General features: G+C 47.7%; 1 protein-coding gene across 3 annotated transcripts in view; it reads right to left on the reverse strand.

Moving 5' to 3' along the window:
- Positions 1–1,093: 1,093 nt before the first annotated feature.
- The window catches only part of LOC137645937 (carbonyl reductase [NADPH] 1-like), a 69,829-nt gene continuing 53,501 nt past the window's right edge, over positions 1,094–17,421 (reverse strand). For 2 of the 3 annotated variants that reach the window (XM_068379003.1, XM_068379004.1), the window contains exons 6-7: positions 3,562–3,745; positions 1,094–1,627 (exon numbers count right to left, since the gene is read on the reverse strand). In XM_068379003.1, the coding sequence (XP_068235104.1) occupies positions 1,442–1,627; positions 3,562–3,745 (370 nt within the window). In that variant the 3' untranslated portion in view covers positions 1,094–1,441. The remainder of the gene's footprint in view (positions 1,628–3,561; positions 3,746–17,421) is intronic. The other variant, XM_068379005.1, reaches the window with a different exon arrangement.

Raw genomic sequence — 17,421 nt, forward strand, 5'->3', positions numbered from 1 at the left:
TTACAATGCAGTAGTTGACCCCTTGTGCAAAGAAGAATTGGTTGATATTCTGTGTTTTCAAGTGTGAGGACATAGAAGAATGTGGAAAGCATAGGCCAGACTATTCAGTGTACTGTATTTGTAGGTAAAGGCAAAATGAGCCATAACCAGAGACAGGGATCCAATAAAGTACTGTCTGGCCAGTCAAAATACCCAATAACTCTCTAGCTGTAGTATCTCAGTAGCTGTCAACTAAGCAGTAAGGTCAATCCGACCTTAAAGCACCTATCATTCTCTGGAATCCTATCGGGGCTAGACATAATCCCACTACTAGACCTGTCTCTCTCCCGTGAGAACAGGTACACAATAACATCAAAACTGAAATTATCATCCTCTAGAATGTGTTGCAGAACTTTAAAGGAAAGGTGATTGTCTGATTCCTGCCTTCCTTAGCTCCAACGTAAAGAAAGAGTGAGGCCAGATGTCTGCAGGATATTATAAGTCGACAGACTTCCCACTCCAGTTCTCAAAAAATATCTGTATTTTGTCATGAGCTAAGTGCAATGTTTTATTTTCTACAGAATATTTACTCAAGTAAAGCACTCAATCTATACGGTACTATTTATACCTAGCAAATCTTGAGATATTACTTTAAATAACTATCATAATTTAAAGATTAACTATCTGTGAGTATTGGGGGCAATTCTAATTCATAAATATTCTAAGAAGCTTCATTAACAATCATTAATAATTATACAATGCTTCACACATTTCAAATTCATGGTCGAGAAGGTTGCAGCACATAAAATCTAGGGAAGGTTCTTTGAATTGAATGCCATCATGCAAATTTTACAAGTAAATGTTTAGCTCTTTGATGCAACAAAATTTCACAGTACATTATCATCATAATGATGTTTCATTCTGAAACCAAGTTACTTCAAAAGGAATTTAAGTTAACATTATGTGGAACAGACATTATCTTGTATTTTTTGTTATGCAAGAATTAACATGGTCATATTCTTCATTTTTCTTTTTCATTCCTGTGAAGTGTGAACAGTCTTACTTATTACCCGATGTATTGTTAAATATTAATGAGGATATACATAGGCGGTAATGTACTTAATATTCTTTTACTATGCATATCATAAAAAATTGTGTATTTTAGGTTTTAATGTCTAATAATTTGATAAATGAATAGCAAAAATCATTTACGTTGCAACTATGACTTTAACCAAACAATTTGAAGTCTTTTGTTATCAATTACTAGGTTGATCCTTGTAGTAAATAGCTTAATGCAAATTATCAAAACTAAAAACACCATAACTGACTTCATATGGAATATGTCAACTTTTACTGTTGGTACTATAACTAGGAAAAAAAAAGTTAAAACCACAGTCCTGATCATCATTACCTAGAAGAGAATTTATTTTCTCTCAACTAAATTCTGGAATGATAACAAAAATCACACAACAGAAGGTGTTGGGCCATTCTCCCAGTCTACCACTTGCTTGTCGTACCACAAGTAAGCACCACGAAGATCTTTGACATCAGGAGGCAACAACGCTAGGTAAGAAGGACAAACGGCACCTTGCTCAATTGTCAGAGGACCCTGTGGAGAAAATGCATCTTGCTCAATTGTCACAGGACCCTGTGGAGAAAATGTTAAGTAAATTTTTTCCTGTTTTAGGAAATCATATTTCTAGTAGAGGACAGCTCTTCTGGGGCACCACTGAGACTGGAGGTTAATTTTGTTTTCCTCCCTACTATTGACAGGGTTTTGATAAGGTATGATAAATGAATAACAGCAGAGGTTGCTGGGGCGATTTTCAGTTTCTCAGGCCTCTTTGAATATCCTAGTAAGGACATTGATAGACAGCCTTTGAAATAGCCACAAGAAAAACACCGGTAAAGTTTTTGATATTACAAATGAGAAGTTATTCCTGTATGTTATCTTCTAACATTAAGTGTTTCTATAACAGCATCCTCAGGTATCTGTTAAAAACAAGTATGCCTAATTAAAAGTGCAGTAGTGCTACAGCATAAGACAATATACATCGTAAAGTAATATTCACTTTACAACATGATGTACTGTGCTGCAAAGCCATTCACACTCTGAAATGACTACTTAATTTTACTGATATTATCTTTGCCATTAGTGGTAGATAAGGAAGCCTGTAATGTAAATGGAATTCTAATAAAAAAATATGTATATCAACTTTTCTGACATATAATATTGACTCAAATAAAAACTGAAGGACAATAGCAAGTAAATTCAGAAACTGCATTACAGTATCCAACAATAATGACACTTTATCAGATAAAATTTCTAAGTACTAAAACTGCCTCATAGCATAGACTAAATTGGTGAAAGTGTACTCCAATATTAGATAATCCACTCTCAAACATTATTTCTTGTTGTCAAAGTCTTGAGAATCCTACATGAATTGTTTATATTACTTGAAAGGTACAAGGTTAAAATGTGAAAATATCTTATGTTTGGATACAAAAGGTAGTTATCAATGTATAACAAAATTTTCTGTTATTAGCTAAAGAAAGAGAGCAATAGCATTCACAGATTACAGTATAAGTAAATATGAAAAGGTCCATAACCTAATTTTTTAACATCTTTTTCATAAATGTTAAAAAAGTTTAACATCTCAGTAGCAATTAAAAGCTTTGTATAGTATGCACCTCCCTTTCAATCCTACAACAAATCAGATATCATAATGTATGCCTTTCAGGAATACACTAACCACTTCTTACATTTACAGTATAAATCTTGAGCCACAACACAATTTGACTTGCAAGATAAAGAGTTGAAAATAACACTGAGCATGTTGCACTATTTTACAGTTATATTGCTTATCATCTGAAAAGCTTATAAAGATAAGAAAATCAACAACATTTAAACTACAGTTTTAGCCTAACCTAAGTAAAACTGTAAAGAACCGCACTAAAATTAAAAGGTATTGATAATTTTCTCTCTCAAAGCCATGAAAGTTTAACGATTGTCTAATAACCTCCTGTTCAAAAATACTAATAGATTTTTACTTGAGTGCATAAATCAATGCTATACCAAATGCAAGAAAAATATATCCTACATAGAATACATGAATGTAGATTATACTCATGCTTTTTTAAAATGTTCCTGAATATATAAAAATAATAAAGCACATATCATTATATCAAACTGATGCCGAACTAGAGATCATGCCAGCTATCAGTCTATGCGGGAAAACTTGCACTTTTATATAGAGGATACACAAAGAATTCAGTAATTTCATTTAAAAAAAAAAAGTTCTATGGAATTATAAAACATTGGTTTTATGTTTTCCTAAGAACTAGCAATATATTTGATAGTGTAATAAAAAACGAACAAACAAATTGAATAAAAAAAAAAGGATTTTTTTTTCTATACTAATGTAAAGAAGTAGAATTGTAATAAGAAATCTGCTATCAGAACCCTATATTTTGTACTATATTTTGTACTTCAAATTCTGAATGAACAAAACTCTTGATTTCCAAGAAAATATCAAATTCTAAGAGTTACAAGAGGCCAAAAACTTATTCAATGAAACTAACCTTATGTGATGTCATATCAGTGTCAACATATCCTGGATGACAGTTATTGACCACAATATCCTTCCTGGGGTCTGCATCAAAGGCCCTTTGCTGTACTCTCGTTAGTGCTGATACAGCTACTTTACTCACAACGTAGGTGCTATTAGGCCACCCTTTTTCCTGCCAGTCTCCTGCTTTTGCTGCTCTATTAAAAAAAAATATGTTATTATAATATTTACCTAAATACTTTTAGAAGCTACTGTAGTCATCAGTGTATGCTTTAATCATCAAAGCCACTTGACTTACTGACCTTTAGCAAAAAATTAGAATTCTAATAATGAAATTTATTTCGATACGTACTCACCCTATTTTCATATTGCTCTTCTTCTCCACAAGCTATGGTTAATCAACACTTAATCATAAATATTTTTAAATTTCCCATTATTTTGACTTCAAACAATACATGTCCTAAACAAAGAACAGTCCCCTACCATACATGGTAAGAAACCTAGATTATCACCTCAGGAAATATAGCTTTCAGTTTCAAAATTGACTTTAATCCCTCCTCTAGATACTATTAGTCGGTGGGTGGAGAGGAGGGTGGACATGTACGGTTTATGAACATAAGGTGAGAACAGGAAATAGGATATTTTTTCATGAAAATTTCAACTATTTCTATGAATTTCCTTCATCACGGGTGATAACAAGGAATGGTGGGAGGTTAGGTGGTGGTGGTGGTGGTGGTGGTGGTGGTGGTGGTGGTGGTGGTGGCAGTAGCTGTAGTGAACGACACCTCGTAGTAACGGGGGATTTTGAGGAGGGAGAAGTCTAATTGGAGAGGGATCTCTGGTAGTGGCATCACTCGGCCCAGTTTTAATACCGACACCCTTTAGGGGTGAGCGAGCTGGATATATTCCTAGCATTCCATGCTTTTTTCTCTGGTATATTTAGCAGTATTTATACCTTTGAAATGGTGCTTTAAGGAGCATTTCACAGAGCGACACAGGTTGAGCCCAGAAATAAGAATTTCCTCCGACGTCCATATTAATGACTACTACACACTATTGGAGGTGGAGCGCAACTGCAGTAAAGAGTGGAATAAATTTTAGTACAAGCAATGCAAAGAGGTTAAGGTTACAAACCTGACCTAGATTACTTATCTAGCTTGCTTTGCTATACCGTTTAAATTACAGGATTCCACATACTGTACTGTAGTTTACTAAAGTAATGAAAAATGATATTTTAATTATAAAATAAATTTTTGAATATACTTACCCGGTGAATATATAATAGCTGCAACTCTGCGGCTCGACAGAAAACACACTCAAAAAACTCGCGAGCGATCGCTATGAAGGTTGCGGGTGTGCACACCAGCGCCAACTGTCGGCCAGATACCACTCTTGTATGTAAACAAAACCTTCAATTCTTCTCGTCCCGCTGCGTCTCTATTGGGGAGGAAGGGAGGGTCATTTAATTTATATATTCACCGGGTAAGTATATTCAAAAATTTATTTTATAATTAAAATATCATTTTTAAATATTTAACTTAGCCGGTGAATATATAATAGCTGATTCACACCCAAGGAGGTGGGTAGAGACCAGAGTTAATTATGTTTACAGCGTATAAGCTAAGAGTTTTTCATTTTGACAGTTATCAATATAACAAAATCAAAATATATAGGTACCTGGTAAGGAAGTTGACTTAGACGATTACTCTGCCTTGTAAGTCTGTCTTCCTCACGGAGCCCAGCGATCCTCTTAGGATGCTGAAAGACTCCCAGGAGCTGAAGTATCAAGGGCTGCAACCCATACAACAGGACCTCATCAAACCCCTAATCTGGGCGCTCTCAAGAAATGACTTTGACCACCCGCCAAATCAACCAGGATGCGAAAGGCTTCTTAGCCTTCCGAACAACCCATAAAACAATATTAAAAACATTTCAAGAGACAGATTAAAAGGATATTGGAATTAGGGAAGTGTAGTGGTAGAACCCTCACCCACTACTGCACTCGCTGCTACGAATGGACCCAGTGTGTAGCAGTACTCGTAAAAAGTCTGGACATCTATTAAGTAAAATGACGCGAACATTGACTTGCTTCTCCAAAAGTCGCGTCCATAATACTTTGCAGAGATTTATTTTGCTTGAAGGCCACGGAGGTTGCTATATCTCTAACTTCGTGCATCTTAACCTTAAGCAAACATCGGTCTTACTCATTCAAGGGAGAATGAGCTTCTCGTATTAAAAAAAAAAAAAATCTGATAAAATATGACAAAGCATTCTTTGACATAGGCAATGAAGGTTTCTTAACTGAGCACCATAATGCCTCAGATTTATTTCGTAATGACTTAGTACGGGCTAAATCGAACTTAAGAGCTCTAACAGGACATAATACTCTTTCCAGTTCGTTGCCTACGATCTCTGATAAGCAAGGAATATCAAAAGATTTAAGCCAAGGACGAGAAGGCAGTTCATTTTTGGCCAGGAAACCAAGTTGAAGTGAACAAGTGGCTTTTTTCTGTAGAAAAGCCGATGTACTTACTGAAGGCATGAAGTTCACTGACCCTTTTAGCCGAAGCCAAGCACACTAGGAAAAGTGTCTTGAGGGTGAGATCCTTCAGGGAGGCTGAATGTAATGGCTCAAACCTGTCTGACATGAGGAACCTTAGGACCACGTCTAAGTTCCATCCAGGAGTTGCCAAACGACGTTCCTTAGAGGTCTCGAAAGACTTAAGGAGATCTTGGAGATCTTTATTGTTGGAAAGATCTAAGCCTCTATGTCGAAAGACCGAAGCCAACATGCTCCTGTAGCCCTTAATCGTGGGAGCTGAAAGGGAGCGAACCTTTCTCAGATGTAAAAGAAAATCTGCGATTTGGGCTACAGAGGTACTGGACGAGGACACAGATGCTGACTTGCACCAGTCTCGAAAGACTTCCCACTTCGACTGGTATACTCTAATGGTAGAAGCTCTCCTAGCTCTTGCAATCGCACTGACTGCCTCCTTCGAAAAGCCTCTAGCTCTTGAGAGTCTTTCGATAGTCTGAAGGAAGTCAGACGAAGAGCGGGGAGGCTTTGATGGACATTCTTTACGTGGGGCTGACGTAACAGATCTACCCTTAGAGGAAGACTTCTTGGAAAGTCTACCAGCCATTGAAGTACTTCGGTGAACCACTCTCTCGCGGGCCAGAGGGTAGCAACCAACGTCAACCTTGTCCCTTCGTGAGAGGCGAACTTCTGCAGTACCTTGTTGACTATCTTGAATGGTGGGAATGCATATAAGTCCATAAAAGACCAATCCAGTAGAAACGCGTCTATGTAGATTGCTTCTGTATCTAGGACTGGAGAGCAAAAGATTGGTAACCTTTTGGTCAACGAGGAGGCAAAGAGGTCTATGGTGGGTTGACCCCAAGTAGCCCAAAGACTCTTGCCCACGTCCTTGTGGAGGGTCCATTCCGTGGGTATCACCTGACCCCTCCGACTGAGACAGTCTGCCAAGACGTTCAAGTCCCCCTGGATGAATCTCGTCAACAGGGAGATGCCTCGAATTCTTGACCATAAGAGAAGGTCCCTTGCGATCTCGAGCAGCGTGAAGGAGTGTGTGCCTCCTTGCTTGGAGATGTACGCCAAAGTTGTGGTGTTGTCTGAGTTGACCTCTACCACTTAGTTTCGAAGAAGCTTTCTAATATCATCAAGGCCAAGTGGACTGCTAATAGCTCCTTGCCGTTGATGTGCATGCTCTTCTGACTGAAGTCCACAGACCCGAGCATTCCCGACCGTCCAGGGTCGCACCCCAACCCAAACCCGACGCGTCTGAGGACAACACGTGGTTTGGGTTCTTGACTGCTAGGGATAGTCCCTCTCTCAGACTGATATTGCTGTCCCACAATTTCAGGCATGACTTTACTGGTTCGGAGACTGGGAACGATACCGTCTCTAATGTCTTGTCCTAGTTCCAGTGAGAGGCTAGATGGAACCGAAGAGGCAGAAGGGGTAGTCTCCCTAGTGAGACAAACTGCTCCAGGGATGAGAGAGTCCCTACGAGACTGTTCCAACTCCTGACTGAATAAACGTTTTCTTTTCAGCATTAGTTGGACTTCGAGCAGGGCTTGACTGCGAATCTCCATCCCCAAATATAGAATAATCTGGGATGGGATCAGTTGGAACTTTTAGGTTGACCAAAAGTCCCAACTCCCTGGCCAGACTCAGCGTCCAATGTAGATCCTGCAGACAGCGAAGACTGGACGATGCTCTGAGAAGCCAGTCGTCCAAGTACAGGGAGGCTCGGATCCCTGATAGATGGAGGGATTTTGCCACATTCCTCATGAGCCTCGTAAACACGAGAGGCGCAGGACTAAGGCCAAAGCACAGGGCTCGAAACTGGTACCCCACATTCCTGTAAACAAACCTCAAAAACGGTTGGGAATCCGGGTGTATAGGAATGTGGAAGTATGTCTCCTGAAGGTCGAGAGAGACCATCCAGTCGCCTTCCATAAATGCTGTCAAGACAGCCTGGTAGACTTCATCGTGAAGTTTGTCTTGACAATGAACACATTGAGCGCTGGGGAGAGCCTATGAGGTTTGAGAAGTCTATCTGGGCAGAGGCAGGAACTCCCAAGCCGAGAACTTCTCTCGTGTCATATCAGACTTTCGCTCTATAAGCCAGCTTAAAAGTAGGAAAAGCAAAGGCTGTCTCCCCCAAACTCCTCCTGGTGATAAACCAGTCGCCTAGCAAACGTAAAGCTCTCTTAGAAGAGCGAGAGAGCACTAGCTTATAAAACAACGGCTTAGAAGTAGCTAGGCCTAGTGTAAGCTCTGAAGTTTAGGCGAACGAGGAGCAGCAGTTACAAAAAGATCCGGACAAAGGTCCTTAAAAATCAGCATGATTTATTTAAAGTCCATAGGTGGCTAAGCAGCTTTAGGCTCCTCTCCGTCTGACAGAGTCCTCAAGGGAATATCAGTAGGAGGGGGAACAGCAACTTCCTCATCTGAAGGAACCTTGTCCGACAATAGCCAAGTCTCAAGCAAGAGAGAGACCTACCGTGGTGGCAATGCTTAACAAGCAGAGTCCACACACACTGGTGCATTAGTAGCGGACCAGGACGCAACGTCATGTAACTGCTTGACAGTCTGTGAACTGTCAACAACAACAGGTGCGTGAGGACGCACAGCGTCCACTCGAGACTGCTTTGACCGCCTAGTCTGAGCACACACACTGGTGCATTAGTAGCGGACCAGGACGCAACGTCATGTAACTGCTTGACAGTCTGTGAACTGTCAACAACAACAGGTGTGTGAGGACGCACAGCGTCCACTCGAGAACTGCTTTGACCGCCTAGTCTGAGCAGTCAAAACAACTCTAGAATGCGGAGGTTGACGCTCAGCGTCAAAACAAGTCAACTCCGATTGTTGGCGAACGTCCTGAACGTCAACAGGAGCATCAGCAAGTGGCCTAACGTCCAAATGTGGCTGAAAAACCACACAAGACCGCATCGAGTGTGGTTCTAAACAACCTGACTGACGTGACTTGGCTACGCCAACGTCAACAGGACGCACAAAGGAACGTTAGGGTGGCTGAAGGCCAGGATCTCGATGAGATAAACGGCTAGGCTCAACGGACTTATCGGCAGAATAGTCTTCCATAAGGGAGGCAAGCTTATTCTGCATGTCTTGCCGTACAACCCATTCAGGATCAATGGGAATGGTTGCGGTAAGAGACGAGGGTAACGTCTGTGACTGCAAAACCTTGCCTACAAAAAGACTCTCGGAGTCTGTGTTACGCTTTTGTTTAGGCGGCGAGCAGTCTACCGATGACTGCATAGGGTCAGAGCTGTCCTAATGGTTAAAACCAGGACGCTGGACCTGTCCTGAAAGGACTGACTTTCGCTTAAAGGGCCTCGAAACCTTGTTCCACGGTTTCTTATGCGAAAAGCCTTCGGATGACGAGGAGAAAAACGTCTCTCTCGCCTTATGGTAGGGGTGATCTTGGTAAGATACACCTGATACCATAGAGGGAACGTCTGTTCGCTGATCAAGGCCTCTCGAACCCATAAGTCATACGACATTACTTCTCCCCTGGGCTTGGGAGCTTGCAAGAGGTCTCGGACTAGGCGAACGACAGGCACGAACAGACGAACCCTCGGTCGCAACACTGATAACACTTTGCGCAATATCACTTTATCACTAAGATTTTCTGTTTTGCACTCAATTCACTGAAATCGATTTTTAACAATTCACATTAGGTATGAATAAAACTGATTTCTACCTGAAGCACGCAATTCTACCCTCTATCAAAAGGTTATAATTGCGAAATCAGTCGTATAATGTATAGAACATTAATACCAGCAAAAAACAGTAAATGACAAATTCGAAGATAATTTGTATTTTTCCTAACCATACAAACCTTAGCTATTTACAAAGGGTTTACTTTTAGCGCAGCTGAAATGACGAGCCAATAGTTTTTAACGAGGGTTAATTACCCCCGCGCTAGTTAGCGGGGGGTGGGGAAGGGTAGCTTGCTACCCCTCCCCCCTCCACACACCGGTGACTTGCTTCACTTCACTTAGAGGTAGGACTTGACTTGGGGGTCAGGGATGGCGGGCACATATGTGTAAATAGCTAAGGTTTGTATGGTTAGGAAAAATACAAATTATCTTCGAATTTGTCATTTGTTCCGTAACCGAAATACAAACCACGCTATTTACAAAGGGTGACTTACCCCTTAGGAAGGGTGGAAAGTCCCCAGCCTTACTGACTTCGGCTTGCCCGGGGGCTCGATCCCTTAGTGAGCAGCACTAGAGAGAGGGAGCCCCTGTACCTCACAGGTTCCTAGCATCGCTAGGAACGAGTGGCCTACATAAGTAGTGTGAGGAGGAGAGTGTGACTCGTCCTATGAAGTTGACCTTGAGACCTTCAGATAGGAATTCTAGGATAGGACGTTCCCCATACCACCTCGTCAGGGTATGGGAGACGCAACAGTATTAAGCTTAATACTAGGAGCACAAAGAAGCATGGGTTACCTGCAGAGGTCGAGGTCAGCTATGCGAGGACCAGGATGCTGCTTCCCCAAGAGAGGGGAGAATGAAGAAAGAAGTAAGGGTCAGACATACTCTTTCATTCACACAGACTAAGACCGGGTAACAACGCCCTCAACCTACTGCTACTTGTCCAAAAAGGAGCCTGAGGTTAGACCAGCTGTTGTGCAGCCACCACAGGGCCGATAGAGAACGTATCGAGGCTCCTGTGGGTCACGTCTTGCAGGTAGTGGGCTGTGAAGGTCGTTTGACGCTTCCAGACCCCCGCTTGAAGTACCTGCGTCACAGAGAAGTTTCTCTTGAAGGCCAGGGATGTAGCAATACCCCTGACATCGTGGGCCCGAGGGCGACGTGACGGAGGAGGGTCAGGATTCAGGGCATGGTGGATAACCCTACGAATCCAAGCAGAGATGGTGTTCCTTGTGACCCTCCTCTTTGTCCTGCCTGTGCTCACAAACAAAGCTCGCACATGAGGACGGACTGCAGCCGTTCTCTTCAAGTAGTACCTCAGACACCTCACTGGGCATAGTAGCAGCTGGTCTGGGTCGTTTGTTACAGAACGGAGACTCGCGATCCTGAAAGAGTCGAACCGAGGATCCGGCACTCCAGGATTCTGAGTCTTGGCCACAAACTCAGGGACGAACCTGAACGTTACCTCCCCCCATCCCCTTGAATGGGCGATGTCGTACGAGAGACCATGAAGTTCACTAACTCGCTTGGCCGAGGCCAAGGCGAGTAGGAAAGCCGTCTTCCAAGACAGGTGGCGATCGGAGGCCTGGCGTAATGGCTCGAAGGGAGGTCTCTTGAGAGACCTGAGAACTCGAACCACGTTCCAAGGAGGGGGTCTCACTTCCGACTGGGGGCAGGTAAGCTCATAGCTACGTATGAGTAAAGAGAGTTCTAGCGATGAAGAAATATCCACGCCCTTCAATCTGAAGGCCAAGCTTAAGGCTGAGCGATAGCCTTTCACTGCCGAGACAGAAAGGCGCATTTCTTCTCGCAGATACACAAGGAAGTCCGCTATTGCTGGAATAGTGGCATCGAGTGGAGAGATACCCCTTCCACGACACCAACCACAAAAGACTCTCCACTTCGCTTGGTAGACTCCCTCAGAGGACCTTCGCAGGTGCCGAGACATTCTCTCCGCAACCTGTTGCGAAAAGCCTCTCTCCGCGAGGAGACGCTGGATAGTCTCCAGGCGTGAAGCCGAAGCGAGGCTACGGCCCTGTGAGGGACACCGGAGTGGGGTTGTCTGAGAAGCTCGTGTCGTGGAGGAAGCTCCCTTGGGAGTTCCGTCAGGAGTTGCAGAAGGTCCGGAAACCATTCCGCGTGATGCCATAGCGGAGCTACTAGAGTCATGGAACAGTTGACCGATAGTCTGGTCCTGTTGAGCACCCTTCTCATCAGACAGAATGGTGGGAAGGCGTACACGTCGATGTTGTCCCACCGTTGCTGGAAAGCATCTTGCCAGAGTGCCTTGGGGTCCGGGACTGGTGAGCAGTACAGGGGCAGCTTGAAGTTCAAGGCTGTCGCGAACAAGTCCACCGTCGGGGAACCCCACAAAGTCAGGACTTTGTTGGCTATCTGAGGATCCAAAGACCACTCGGTACTCACTATCTGCGAAGCCCTGCTCAGACTGTCGGCGAGCACATTCCTCTTGCCAGGAATGAAGCGAGCTGATAGTGTTATCGAGTGGGTTTCGGTCCACCTCAGAGTCTCTACTGCAAGATGGGATAGCTGTTGCGAAAAAGTGCCTCCCTGCTTGTTGATATAAGCCACTACCGTGGTGTTGTCGCTCATCACCACCACGGAGTGACCCGCCAGGAACCGTTGGAACTGTTGAAGGGCCAGAAAGACGGCCTTCAATTCTAGCAGGTTGATGTGTAGGCACTTTTCTGATTCTGACCAAAGGCCTGAGGCCCTCTGGTTCAGAACGTGCGCCCCCCACCCTTCTTTTGACGCGTCCGAAAACAGAGTCAATTCCGGGGGAAGGACGAGAAGACTCACTCCCTTTCGCAGGTTCTCGTCGGCCAGCCACCACCGCAAGTCCGTCTGTTCCAGAGACCCCATTGGGATCAGAGTGTCCGGGGAATCGGATCCTTGATTCCACCGGGACTTGAGCCGCCATTGAAGGGATCTCATCCTGAGGCGGCTGTTTGGAACCAGACGGGCCAGGGAGGATAGGTGGCCCAAGAGACGCAACCACGATTGGGCGGGGAGTTCTTTTCGCCTGAGGAAAGGTTCCGCCACCCTCCTCAGCCTTGCTATCCGGTCGTCTGATGGAAAGGCTTTGTGGAGATTGGTGTCTATTAGCATGCCTAGATAAACCAGTCGCTGGGACGGCTGCAGAGAGGACTTCTCGAGGTTTACCACGATCCCCAGATCCTGGCAAAGATCTAGAAGCCTGTCTCGGTGTCGAAGAAGGGTCGACTCCGAGTCTGCTAGGATCAGCCAATCGTCTAGGTAACGAAGGAGACGAATGCCGTTCCTGTGCGCCCAAGTCGAAATCAGGGTGAACACTCTGGTGAACACCTGAGGAGCTGTGGAGAGACCGAAACACAGCACCTTGAACTGGTAGATCTTGTTGTCTAGGCAGAATCTCAGGTACTTCCTGGAAGACGGATGGATTGGGATCTGGAAGTACGCGTCCTTTAGATCCAGTGTACACATGAAGTCTTGTGGTCTCACCGCAAGTCTGACTGTGTCTGCTGTCTCCATGCTGAACCGGGTTTGTTTGACAAACCTGTTCAGAGCCGAGAGATCGATGACGGGTCTCCAGTCTCCAGTAGCCTTCTTTACAAGAAAGAGTCGACTGAAGAAGCCTGGAGAGCCGTCCACGACCTCCTGGAGAGCACCCTTCTCGAACATGGTCTTGACTTCGGCCTGAAGGGCCAGCCCCTTTGCCGATCCCATGGCATAGGAGCTCAACGACACTGGATTCGCTGTCAGGGGAGGTTGAGATGACGTGAACGGGACGCGATAACCTTGGCCGATCACCGAGATCGTCCAAGCATCGGCCCCGAGATGTTGCCACCTGCGGACGCAACGCTGAAGGCATCCCCCCACAGGTGGACACGCAGGGGGACTGCCACCCCTAGGGCTTGCGGCCGCGGCCGCCACCCCTAGAAGTCTTGCCTCCCCTGGAGGACTTACCACCCCTCTTGACCTTGGCTGGAAAGGGCTGGGGCTTAGACACCACTTTCTTAGCTGCCGGTGCCTGTTTTGGAGCCTTACGAGGCTGTTGCTGCTGTTGTGGCGGGGCTGGAGGCTTATAGGGCCGAGTTGTAAGGGCCCTGTGGAGGAGGGAGTCCGTGCTGGATTTCCTCCACCTCTCAGCCGTTCGCTCCAAGTCTTGAGGCTCAAACAGGCTCTCCCCCAGGAGGGAGGCATGTCGGAGCCTACACACATCTACGGCGGGGACCTTCGGATGGAATCTCTCGGACACAGCATCGCGACGCTTCAACACCGAGTTGGCCCACAGGGTGGTAACCTGGTGCGCCAAGAACTCGATGGAGCGGGTGCCCGAGAGCAAGAAGGTCTCTAGGGCCTTCCTATTGGTCTCCTTGGACAAGTCCTCAGATCGCAATAGGATGCCCAGAGATCCTAACCAGAAGTCCAGCCACGAAGTGGCCTGCATGGCACACTTAGCGACCTTCTCGTGGTTAAGGATCTCTGCCGCCGAGAACGACACCTGCCGGGCAGAGAGTTTCTCCAAGGGAACTCCCTTCGCCAGCTCCTCCACAGAGTGATGGAGCGGAAGAGCGAGGTTGTGCTCACCCAGGATCTCGAAATACCTCCTCTGCTGAAGGCGAGGAGGAGGGATGAGTTTGTTCCCGGCAGTGGAACGACTGGAGGAGGCAAGAAGTGCGAGCTGAGCATTGGCCCTAGCTCTGGCACTCTTCAGCCCCCGAGACCAGGGCAGAGCTGCACTGGTCTTAGGGGCCTTCCGAACGTCGAACACTTCATCCAGAATTGTGTCTTTGCCTTCACGGGGGGGGATGACTGGATCCGTAAGACTGTTAAGTTGCCTTATCAGGCTTAGGACCTGCCAGAAGGCATGTTCGGACTCTTGCTGTTCTCCTCCCTGTGGGCTGGCAGCTAAGTCTCCTGCCCCAGGAATCTCTTCCTGGGGTGATACGTGGACATTCCCCTGGGTAGTCATGGGTTCCTGTCGAATCCTTGCAGAGGATTTAGGGATGGTCTTGGAATCCTTGGGCTCCCTCCTAGGAGGGATACAGGATCCCAACAACGAGGTTCGAGGGGCCCCTTCCTCACGAGACAATTCTCCTGCCTGAAGCGAAGTCTCCCCCCCTGGTGCCGGGGGGAAGACTACCGGTCCACTGGACTCACCTGAGGACGGAAAGGCCTCGTCCACGGGAGAAGGAGAGAGTACTCGTGCAGGAGAGGGAACCCTCGAGACCGACCTCTTGGGAACCAACTTCGCCCTGGGGGAAGTCACCACGAAGTCCACTCCTCTCTTTCTCTTCAGCGAAGGAGAGACAGCCGCTGGTTTGTCACCCTGGCCGGCGAGTGCTGGTTTCATAACCCTCACTAACGCCCGTGCCAGCGGACCAAACCAAGTCTGCTGCTCAAAGGACACAGAGTCCGAAATCCTCGCTAAGGTGAAAGGGATCGGGCGATCCTTTGGAGTGGACACGACGGTACCTGCCTGAAAAGAAGGTGGGGAAGAATGTTGTAATGACCTGTCCTCGTCCTGCAATACCAACCTGTGCTTGGATGGAGGTGATCCCGAGTGCCGTCTAGGAGCACGCGTCCCTGCTGCTACCACCGGCTGTGGAATTCGCCGCGAACTATGGTCGCGCGAGGGTGAACGGTCGCGCAAAGGCGAATGGTTGCGCGGGCGTACAGGCGAGCGGTCGCGCGGGCGCGCAGGCGAGCGGTCGCGCGGGCGCGCAGGCGAGCGATCGCGCGGGGCGCGCAGGCGAGCGATCGCGCGGGCGCGCAGGCGAGCGATCGCGCGGGCGCGCAGGCGAGCGATCGCGCGGGCGCGCAGGCGAGTGGGCGTGAGGGTGGGCAGGTAAAGGAACACGTGTCCGAGGCGACGAACGCAAGCGATGGCGCGACGGCGAGGGATCGTGCTGCCGCGTAGGTGAAGAAGATCGCTGGCGATAATGATCACGTGATGGTAAGCGATGGCGAGCAGCATGTGAAGGTGAATGATTGCGCGCAAGAGGGCGATCATTCAGGGTTGAGCGATGAGGAGCAGCATGCGTAAGCGGGCGATCGTTCAGGGTTGTGCGATGGCGAGCAGCATGCGTAGGTGAATGATCGCGTGAAAGGGTGCGATGGTGATCAGCATCCGCAGGAAGGCGATCGTTCAGGGTTGTGCGATGAGGAGCAGCATGCGAAAGCGGGCGATCGTGCAGGGTTGTGCGATGGCGAGCAGCATGCGCAGGTGAATGATCGCGTGAAAGGGTGCGATGGTGATCAGCATCCGCAGGAGGGCGATCGTTCAGGGTATTGCGATGAGGAGCAGCATGCGAAAGCGGGCGATCGTGCAGGGTTGTGCGATGGCGAGCAGCATGCGAAAGCGGGCGATCGTGCAGGGTTGTGCGATGGTGATCAGCATCCGCAGGAGGGCGATCGTTCAGGGTATTGCGATGAGGAGCAGCATGCGTAAGCGGGCGATCAGGCAGGTTCGTGCGATGGCGGGCAGCATGTGAAGGTGATCGCTGGCGAACTGGTGATCGCTGGCGAGCTGGTGATCGCTGGCGAGCTGGTGATCGCTGGCGAGCTGGTGATCGCTGGCGAGCTGGTGATCGCTGGCGAGCAGAAGGTCGACGCGTGTCCTGTGAGAGGATAGGTTCACGAGCAGGAACGGGAAGATCGCTGGCGCGTTGGCGAACATGTGTTTCTGACACACGATGGTGAGCAGGGAGTTCAGCAGGAACTAAAGGGTGGTCAGAGACCGCAGGGCGATGGTCCTCAAATGAGCGCTGACGCTCGGAAGAGAGCTGACGAGCAGGAGAGCGCTGGCGAGGGGGGCGAACCTCAGGAGAGAGCCGACGAGCAGGTGAGCGTCGGCGAGCAGGAGAGTCTTGGCGAGCAGGAGATCGTCGACGAGCAGGAGATCGCTGGCGAGCAGGAGATCGTCGACGAGCAGGAGATCGCTGGCGAGCAGGAGAGCGCTTGTGCGCTGGCCCTGCTCGCGTAAGGGAAGAATCCCTTAGCCCCGAAGGGACCGTTGCCCGTCGGGTGACGAGTTCTCCAGAAGGCGAAGATCCGGCAGGAGATGGAGAGCGGTCCGCAGAGAGGTTCAAGGAGGGCGGAGTAGTCGGTTGAGGCTGACGAGGAGAGTCCCCCCCGGAGGACGAAGACCCAAAAAGGCGCCTCTTAGTCCCCCTGTAAGGGGAAGGGAGGCCCTTGTGGCGTAGAGGGCGGTGAGCCTTACGGCGGAGGCGGCCTCGGGGGAGATCGCCGGGACCATCGGTCCTCCGAAGGGGAGTCTCCTTCAAAACACTTCCCTCAGAAGGAAGCTGGGCAGCAGTCGAGACCGAAGGACTCACTTCCCCCTTCGAAGGATGCACGGAAGGAGGAGGAGAGCCTAGAGCACCATCACCAGCAACAGCACCTGCGTCGGAAGGCCCAGCCACGTCGGAGGCCTCTGTCACCACGACGTCGACAATAGACAGAGGGTCTACCTCCGCTACCACCGGCGACTGTTTAACAGCGGCCCCCAACGAGACAAGGTCAATAAGAGCGACCCTGGAGGGCAAGCCCTTAAGCCCCAGGGACGACCAAATCTGCAACAGATCATCACTGGATAAAGAATTATTATCAATAACCTCCCCCGGAGGAGGAGGGGGAACCGCCTTGCTATGGGAGGCGA

The sequence above is a fragment of the Palaemon carinicauda genome, chromosome 8 (genome assembly GCF_036898095.1).
Source record: "Palaemon carinicauda isolate YSFRI2023 chromosome 8, ASM3689809v2, whole genome shotgun sequence".
NCBI lineage: Eukaryota > Metazoa > Arthropoda > Malacostraca > Decapoda > Palaemonidae > Palaemon > Palaemon carinicauda.